We start from the raw sequence: 10,005 nt of genomic DNA on the forward strand, positions 1-10,005 counted from the left end.
TTCCTGCTGTTTTGTGCTCTCACCTCATCAGAGCAGTAGACACAACCTATCCCAGCCTGCAGACATTCTGAACAGGTCTTGTTACTGGAAGCGAAGCAGTAATTCACTGTTGGCAAGCAGAGGAGATCGGGAGGGCAGCATATCGGAGAAAGTCAGAGTCACAGAGAGGCATCAGAGTGAGAATCAAACCCATAAAACAATTAAAATAGCTGCGGTAACACTAAATATACTTATCACAACATCTTAATTTCTCCTGAGAGTGATCCAGAAGAAACCCATGATTACACTGAGCCACTTAGTATTTACCTAAGATGTCAAACTTTCCTTTTAAAACTAACAGAAAACTGTCAAAAATATGAAAAAACTATGAAAAAAGAAGAATTTATACCCAGCTATACTGTTTAGTTGACTACATGCACAACAAAGTCAATAAAGTACTAGTAGTGAAATCTGATTATTAGATGGATAACTCCGGACCTCCTCACCTTCAGCATAACAGCAGGTTAAGAGGCCGGCTACAAGCCCGAGCCCCACTGAGAGATGTAATGTCCATCTCCCCATCTTCTTCCTGCAACAGAAAAAATATATACGTATATTCACAACTAATCTAAACCCCACAGCTAAGAGACGGAGACTAGTCTCTGTAGACTAAGGTGTAACTTGAACCACCTGCGTTTTCCCTCGGTCAAGGCCCAGGGAACGTGAACAGGCCCTGACACTCCCCTTACCTTCACTTCAGTTTGTGAAAAGAGCTGCTACCAGAGTGTGATTTAAAACACAAAGGCAGCCTGTACTTTCAGAAAAATAACTACTGACCTACATTCAGTTTGAAAGGATCTGTTAACCAACATTACAAATTTTCTAATGTTTTAAGTGCCGCACACAAAATGCCATTGACCTCCATCATTTTTGGGTGGAGGCTGAACTCTAAAAGTCCTACTGTATATCTCAGAACCTGTGAAAATAAATGCAAGTCTATCTGCAGGACATGATTTTAATGTCATTTCTGGTCACAACAAAATTGGATCCTATTATGCACTTTGCACCTGGACATAGGCCGTTGTGCCTTTCATACCGTTTTAAAGTTAAATTTCAAACAGAGATCCTGTTAAGGCATGATAAAATCTAACAGAAGAATCCTAACAGGAAGAGACCAATGTAGGGTGGGGCCTGGAAATATTCCAGGCGGCATGCTACATAGACCCATCGCTATAAAACCACTTTATAATTTTATGCTGGAATCTTGGATGGAGAACAATCGGAAGCCATTAAAGCGATCTGCACTCAAGACAGGAGGTGGAGTATGAACAAAGGGCACTATGTGGCATGAAATGTGTTGGTAATTGTTGCAGTGGGCACATAACTGGGTCACAGTGCACAAAAATCATGATTTGTGCTCCGAAGATTTACAACTCCAAGAAGGAATTTCTACTTGAGGTGAGAAAATGACTTGTCCAAGTTAAAAACACAGCCTGAAAACACATGGGAAAAGCACCTTGGCACTTCGCTGTGAGCTTGAACAGGTGTGTGTGTGTGTGCATGTGAGTGGGAGTTCATGCCATGAGGCGTTACATAAATCACTAACCAGGATGGTTCAAGGAAAAAACAGAACAGACCACAATCAGTCATAGAATATGAGTAGAAGGAAAAGAACTTTGCATGGCACTCTTTCTCAGTCAAAATCCAGGGCACGCAGGCGTTTCTGACAAATTACAGCTTCTGAGAAAAACAGAATCATTCGTGATACTTTTCCTTTGATCTGAAAGACTCTGTGGCACAAAAAGAGGGGACATTTTTTCTGAGTTCAAAGCTGCAGACCTTGTCTGTGCAGACAACAACATGCCTTCCAGGTGAACATACCACTGCTGGGCGTGGGTCTGACCCCACCATGACATCATCAGGGGTCGTGGGGGCCTTTAGTAACAGGCTTGGGGGTCACGCTCAGGGTTGTGCCTTTGACAGCAGGCAAAATCTCATCAAAGCACACTTAAAAACTTCCAACCTTTGAAACTCTGCAGTCCAGCTTAAAAATCCAAGTAACAAAAAGCAAACTAAACCAGAATGGCTGCTCCAGTTTCTTTTACCTATGTTGCATTGTAGTCTGTGCTGTGATGTGGGCGATCACACAGAAAGGAGCGCCAAAATAAAACAAATAAATAGTAACCAACAAGCTAAAAAATTCTCCAGTGTTGCATGTAGGCATATGGTGAGAGATGAAGTTACACAGCTCAAAAGTCAAATATACAAATATGAAGAAGAATAATTAGTCAGCTAAATAATTAGCACAGCTCAGAAGAACACATTTAAAATGAAGGTCACTGAAAACAATGGAGCCATTAGGAAATTTATAACTTGACAGAAAAAGATTACTGATCAAACAAACCTCTTACTGTGCTCTCGCCCAGTCTGAGTCCAAAAGTCCAGCACTAAATAAGAAAACAACAAACTCCTTCTTGCTTTGTTTGACCCAAGAGTTTAAGGAAAGTTTGTATCCACCTGCGCTGAAAAACACTTCAAGTCCTTGTGTCCAAGTTCAAGGTTTCTCTTTTTTCTTTTGTTTCTTCTTTCCTGTGCAGTCCAGTCTGGTCAAATATTGACTTATTTGTGCTTAAATTCAGCTGACTGTGTGTGTGTGTGTGTGTGTGTGTGTGTGTGTGTGTGTCTCCTCGTGTGTGCAAGAGATTTTCAGCATGTGCGGAGGAGAGATATGAGAGACAGTGAGAGTCGGAGCGACTGAGTGAATTTGAGAGTGAGTGTTGTGACTTGATCCCTCTTTTAGCTTCTGTACACACACACCCATAGCCACACACACACACACACACACACACACACACACACACTCTACCTTCCCTCTCCAGGTGAGTAGCTGTGACGGAGAGGGTTAACTCCCTTCCTGTATCTCTGTATCTCTACCCCACCCTGCTACAAGTTAACAGCTCCACACCTCTATGTTTCAAGGCCCCCCTTCCTGCTGCATTCCACCCCAACAGGAGTTCACCTGTGTGGGCTTGACACTGGTGAGCCAGGCCCCTCCTTCCACAGCCTCCTCCCAAGCTCTTGGGAGCAGCACACAGAGCAGAACACTGCCTGTAGGCTATGGGAAACAGCTTTGTGATTCCTGTGTTTACACAACCGTGTGCTCATGCTTATGGGCACATTTTCTACTTGTCAAATATTTGATATGAACATTGAGGTTGCCACATATCTTTTTCTCCCTTTTCTGGAGGTAAAGTCACTTTCTCTGCTTTGCTACAGATGTAAAGTAGCAGTTCAGGAAACTGCATTCCTGAGCAGAGGGACCAGCACGGCACAGTGACCCTGACACTCAATCCCAGCGCTCACTGTGTTGAACTGCGTTTCCATGGCCATGTACAAAGGAGCTAACAAAGCCTGAGTAGACTAGACTGTAGAGACCATCCTACAACTAAAGTTCCACAGGCTTTAATATCCTCCAACCATTCAGAGCCCAGTGAGGCCTGTTTTTTTTTTACAACAAAACAGGTCATTTGTTATTCCCTTCTAAAAACCCTTATGACTTTACAAATGACTTGAGCGTTTGATGACCTGCTTAAGGTTCGACTAAGGTTAGGCAACTAAAACTACATGGCTGCCTTGTCATACTGGCTGCAGTCTCCCTATGCTTCCGTTCACCTTCTCCTTAAACCTGACTTTCTGGACACATGGTGGAAGGCACAACACCGACCTATAAAGTTGTTATAGAAGAGTGGCTAATTCTGAGATTCAACAGAGATGGGGCAACATTAGCAATAATTTAAAGATCTGTCACTAAAAGCCCAATATTCACTCCAATTTTACCTCTGTTTTGGGCTGCACCACCTTTTTTAAGGTATTTTGTGGGCATTATACCTTTATTATTATTTATATGAGGTAAGTAGTTTGCAGAGAGGCAGACAATAAACAGGGGAGAGGACCAACAAAATAGGTTGACAGCCGGACTCAAACCACTGATGTCACGCATGCGCTGTGCTCGCAATCAGGGTGGCCACACCGTAACCACTCTGCAGTCAAGGCCCCGCTGAGTTTAACTATGTTCTGAGAGAAATATCTGACTCTTCAGTTGCTAAATGCTCCAATGTGTTCACCAGCTAGTTGTTACCGCTGTCTGTCTGTTATTTGGTGCTAGTCAGAAGAGAAATGATCATTTAAAGAAATGAAACAAAATAAACTCATATCCAGCATTCCTTCTTTCATATCATTTGGTCATTTGTTTCAAAAGAACTTTGCTATCTTCGAAATCAATTGATAGTGATGGTGAATCATTTGTGGTTTCTCTGTGGAAACCTCCAAACAGATCTGAAACACTGTAAAGCTGGTTTGATATATATTTTGTTTCACATAAAATCATTGGGGGGGAACAGTTTGGATGGTTTTTGATCTTCTAATCACTTAACAAACCACTTTTTTACAATCATACATTTTTAAAAAACAGCTTTTTGGTCACTCTTCTTGAAATGAACTTGTCTTTGGTCAGGATTCACCAAACTGACTGATTTTATGAAAACACCTTTTCTAATAACCATTCACAGTAACTTTTACCCATTCCATTTTTTTGTTTGTTTGTTTTGTTTTGCGTTCTTGCTTGACAGCTACTGCTTCAACAGAATTTGATTAAGTAGTACAATAACATTTCAAAGAATGTAGTAGGAGTACCACATAGGGCCAGGTTCAGTGCAAGCAGTGTTATGTATTTCCCAAGAAAAGCCTTGGCTCCAGCAGACCACACACCAGGAGTTAGAGGTGACTCTCAGTCACTGCCACTGCACCTTATCACACCCTTATAACTGGATTCACACAGACCAGGTCCAATCCTGAATAATATCTAGGATATAAGGAACTGCCTCTTTTCCTCACCAGTGTACATACCACACTAGGCGGTCTGTCTGGGGACATAAAGGATGCACTGTCATTCCCCTAGCAACCAGATCTGGTTTGATACAGGGAGTTCCTTCTAAAACCTCTGGAGAAACAACTCTTCCCTGCTCTCTGGCTGTCTTGGCTGACACTTTGGCAGTGATTCCAGTCCAGACAGCACACATTCACATGTGGAGGGAGGAGATGGAAAGGTGTGGCCCACCTGTTTTTCTGATGCGTGCATGGGTTACCAGAGTGCAAGAAATAAAGCACTTCTCATGCTCGATTTGAGCCTTCGGTAAACACAGGTAATGACTCCCAGCAGCTACTATGAGCCATATATGTCTAGTATACTGTAAACGTGGAAAAAAGAATAAAATGTCCTGTATTTTCTAATTATATAGAATACACCAGTGGTTCCGACATCTGTGCATGGCAAGAATCCCTAGAGACTCTGGGTTTGTCTCTGAGTTACCTCCTTACTGTAACAAATAACCACTTTCAAGACTTTTGTTCTATCACCAACAAAACTGTTATCGCTAGGAGAAACCTTTTCTAATGCAGAAAGTGATTCAGTTGTTCACTCTGATGTGGACCACCACCTGCACACGCACACTGTGCACTACTACTACTACTGCTACCACTACTAATAAAGCCCCTTTTCCATGCAACATAATTTGCATGTCATTAACTACATTAGCATGCACGTTATGACCTAAGACGTTACTTACTGCGAACAAGATGCTGTTGTGGTGAACTGGACCCATCAGCGGAGCGCACGGAGCTGCGCCACCTCCACGGGCAGCTTGTTGGGAAACCACAACAATCCAAAAAGTTAGAAGTGCACAAGTCTTTGGACTCGGAGTGAAAGCCTGACAGGAATGGCTCCACTTTCAGCTCCCGTCTGAGCACCTAAAGCCGAGTCCAGCCTGTGTCCGACTCCTCGTCAATTTACATGACAAACACTGCGCCTTTTGCTTCACTGGGTTCATTCAGTGGGCATAATGGCATCTCCCCATACCCCCCCTCCCCCCACACCCGGTGCAGGATGTAGACCACAGCACAGAGGACCTTTCACTGCGAACAGTCCAGCAGAATAACTACAAAAACATACCTACTGTTAGATTCTAACCTCTTTTATTAGAAATTAACCCAATTCTTTTGTTGGAAGCACGAGAAGTGACGACAGGAGAGGGCTGTTTAAAATCAGCAGAAGGTTTACTGAATGTCTGATCACAGGTAGGCCTTACAGTGCTGGGATCAGAGAGACAGAGCTCCCGCAGGAGTTCCATCCTCTGACCCCGAATTAAGGTCTTACAATACATTTTATCTTCTTGGGCTGCTCTGCACTAAACAAAGGTACAACAATTCATGCATTGTAATCCTATTGGTCATTTGGTGAGCCGGAGCTCACACCTCCTTGCTGGAATGCAATCTACACCAGGTGTCTGTGTGTGATGCTAATTTGTATGTTAAACTGGCCAGGTGGTCATCTCAGGTTGTGGGCCCCCAGTCTCTGCAGGACATCCCAAGATAAAGCAGAACTTGGAATATGCTAAGTGGGTCTAGGTGTGGGTGCAAAACAAGCCAACTTGTCTTTGTTAAAATGTGAATTGGCTGTCTGGTCACAAAGAGATGCAGACATCTAGTCTCTACACAGAACTTACAGCATTCAAAGTAAGCAGATTCTGCTTCATTACAGCTGTAAGATATATAAGCAAGGGAAACAAATGTATTAAAATAACCAAAGCTCAGTAGTTCTGGACAATCATCAATACAGCTGTAATATGCATAAAGAAGTAAGATAAAGTTATGAAAGGTAACTAAAAGGAACTACAGGTATGAGAAGTAACTAAAGCTGATAAAGTAACTAGAGTCTATAAGACTCAAATCTTACACTACCCTATATTTACACGGAGACAAAATGGTATGCTAACTATTGATACCTTTAGTTATGATAATAAAATGTCAAAATGGTTATGAGGACGATGTAAAGTGCACTGATCAGTGTGCCCGTAGGCCTACTCTACACGGGCAGTCTGCTATGCTAACAACCTGTAGCTTATGATAACAAAAGAGTGAGGACAATAAGGCTAGGCTATGTTAAGTACTGTTGTACCTGGCCCTATGTGGTACTCCTACTACATTCTTTGAAATGTTATTGTACCACTTAATCAAATTCTGTATAGTATAATGTGTGTGTGTTAAAGGGTAAATTCTCTCGGTTCTTTTGACCAGGAACTCAGAGAGATGAGGTGAACCACTTGGATATAAAAAATAACCGTGCTGGTTTATTCAGAGGATCACAGGTAAAATTAACATTACACGTCCAGGCATCTTCCACCTCCAAACCTGCGCGCAGGCAGATGAAGCATGAAAGACCCTGAACCATAATGCCTATACAATATTATCACTTGGTTGGGATAGCCCCATACTACCCAGGAACGTCAAACCGTGACGTCACCTGATATGCCAGCTTTACAGCTGACCATAACAATAGTCAAAACATGAAGAAAATCAATGTGTGTGAATGTTGATTACGTGGTGTGTATCTAAGAACATTCTGACATGACATCTAGTGACATGTCATGACATTACACATAAGAAAATATTATGATTACAATTACGGTTGCACATATCATAATAATAACAATATCCTCCTGCCTGCAAACTTTTTCTATCTAGTTGTCCTTGGCCATATGCACCCTGCAAAAAACTAATGAGAATGACTAAGTATTTAACAGCCTGAGCTAGACATCCTGGCTCCACTAAACATTCCTAAGACAACAAATATCTAATCAATATCTATATGACTAAAGAATTACCTAACAGTGTGCAGAAGTGAATCATTTATTGCTTGCAAACCGATGATGGTAAGATGATGTCATGTAGGACTAGATAAGTCTGACTTCTTCCTACTCCATTCAAGCATGTACTAGGTATAAGCAAATTGATATTGGATTGTGTGTAAAAATGTGTGTTGTTATATCAACTGTTTTATATGCTTGAAAGAATAAATCAAATCAAATCAAGTACAAGATTACCAGTACAATGAACTTAGAAAACAGAACTGGAATATGTCGCATATCTTAATGTACACGTGCACCTCTTTCATCTCTTAATGTACACGTGCACCTCTTTCATCTCTTAATGTATACGTGCACCTCTTGCATCATCACATTTTTAGTTCAAGCTGCGTGACGACAGCGGATGGATGGAGGGTGGGATGAGGTGTCACCTGTCAGTACACGCTGTACACGCATTCCTCGTCTGTGCCCGAGGGCCCGTTTTCTCATAATCTGTACATGAAAACGCCTCCTAATCAGTTATTTGGGTTTACTATAGTGTTACAGTATAACTGTAACACTATAGTCCACCTACAGTACACATGCCTAAAATACAGGTTGATTTACTATATGCCTACTAATACTCTCTGTGTTCAAGCCCATACAGGTTCCCATTAAAGCAGCCCTAACTATGATGCTTCAGCTGTTACATCTTCATATGGTTGTATTTATTTATTAGTGGTTTCATAATTCCACATCAATGCAACCAATCAGGAATTACTAAGACATACAGAAAGTAAAGCTATTTTCTATAGACCAGTTCTTGATCCTGTATGTTACTGAGTAAATATGGTTAAGTCACTGGCTCACATTTCATTTCCTAATCCTTTCCCCACCCAGTGTTTATTCAGCAGTAAGTAAAAAGATTATTTCATTCAGGCCAAGCTGTCTCACCTGGAAAGTTGGCCTTAGTAAAATTGCGTTTTTTAAAAACATATTCTGCAGTGAGTGAAATCAAGTGTGAATGCCACCCAATATCAACATGCCACGTTTTTGGTACTTTAATCTTATTCCAGGCTCTGCAGAAGCATGCTGAGATGGAAGAACAGGGAGATTTGTTCATCTGCTGTACCAAATGCATGATGGCTTGTAGCCACATGATTCAACTGAGTGTCATAAATGACTCAGGTCTGTACCACTGTCCTCTGGAAAAAAGGTCCAGCATCAAATCTAGATCATACCGGAAATTTGAGCCACTTTTTGCAACCTTCTTCATCCTCAGAAGCTGCAATATGTTAAGATATTCAGAACAGAATACAATTTATTTAAACTTGAATCACATTTACACAGTATTTAAAAGTTTTTAAAAAACTAAGTAATAGAGTTCATTCTGGTGGGCTGAAGTCACAGCTGTATTGCCGACCATCTATCTTTTATGACAAGAACGCTGCTTGGAATGCTGGGATAGGTTAAGATGCACAACTGGAGCACAAAGAAGGCAATTTTACATATTTTCAGAGGTAGTTAAAAGACTGATCCCAACTTTGCTGCAACACCAAATCAGAAAAAGATACCTGAATCACACTGAATCACTTGGTGTCCTCGGTCCCAAATGTCATAAGTGTTGTGAAAAGGAACGGCAGCATCACACCGTGATAAAAGCTTTACTGTCCCAACTGTATTTGGAATGTGTTGCAGGCATCAGAACTGAATGAGTGTTTAGTTTGAAAAAAGAAAAAAAATTGATGAGGTATCATCAAATAAAGTGCTGCTGTATTGTTTTCGATGTGATACAGGAACAGGTGATTTACACATCACTGTTTTAATTTTGATTTTACATAATGTACCAGCTTTTTCTGATTTGGGGTTGCATCTTAGTGTAAAAGGTTATAAAAAATATTTGCAGGGTGCTATTTTTTTTGTAACCGTCTTCATTAGTTCTCAGGGAAACTGGGAATTTTGCCATAATCACAGACAACTTTGACCCCAGGCAGTGCTACAGAAGCACAGCAACCTCTTGACATGCCCCCAGGCAGTAGTCAGATATGGAGACTGAAGTGAAAAAGTCCAACTCCACCTGAACCACACATGCCTTCCTTGAAAGAAATTCTGTTTGTCAGTCAGCAAGAGACAGAGATTCTTCAGTCCAGTTTCAGGTCAGTGCCTGCACTCAATGCAGCTCGTTCCCAATCAAGAGCAGTATCCCTTCATTTGAACACAAACGTGTACAGCTTTGTTGAGAAACACCCAAATGTGAAGCAAGAGAAAATGGTTTGACCTCTCGTGGGCTGAAAACCAGAAGCCAACCTGTTTGAGTCCATGCACTGAAGAAGACAAACAAACCAAC

The 10,005-nt window shown here is 41.5% G+C and overlaps 1 protein-coding gene across 2 annotated transcripts in view; it reads right to left on the reverse strand.

The window, feature by feature from the left end:
- The window catches only part of itgb4 (integrin, beta 4), a 24,950-nt gene extending 19,099 nt beyond the window's left edge, over window positions 1-5,851 (reverse strand). Inside the window, exons 1-3 of one of the 2 annotated variants that reach the window (XM_020625352.1) lie at window positions 5,604-5,851; window positions 486-568; window positions 24-106 (exon numbers count right to left, since the gene is read on the reverse strand). In XM_020625352.1, coding sequence (XP_020481008.1) covers window positions 24-106; window positions 486-561 — 159 coding nt within the window. In that variant the 5' untranslated portion in view covers window positions 562-568; window positions 5,604-5,851. Of the gene's footprint in view, window positions 1-23; window positions 107-485; window positions 569-2,383; window positions 2,710-5,603 lie in introns of those variants that run through there. The other variant, XM_020625353.1, reaches the window with a different exon arrangement.
- Window positions 5,852-10,005: the final 4,154 nt, after the last annotated feature.

Source organism: Monopterus albus, unplaced genomic scaffold (genome assembly GCF_001952655.1).
Source record: "Monopterus albus unplaced genomic scaffold, M_albus_1.0 scaffold353.1, whole genome shotgun sequence".
Lineage (NCBI taxonomy): Eukaryota > Metazoa > Chordata > Actinopteri > Synbranchiformes > Synbranchidae > Monopterus > Monopterus albus.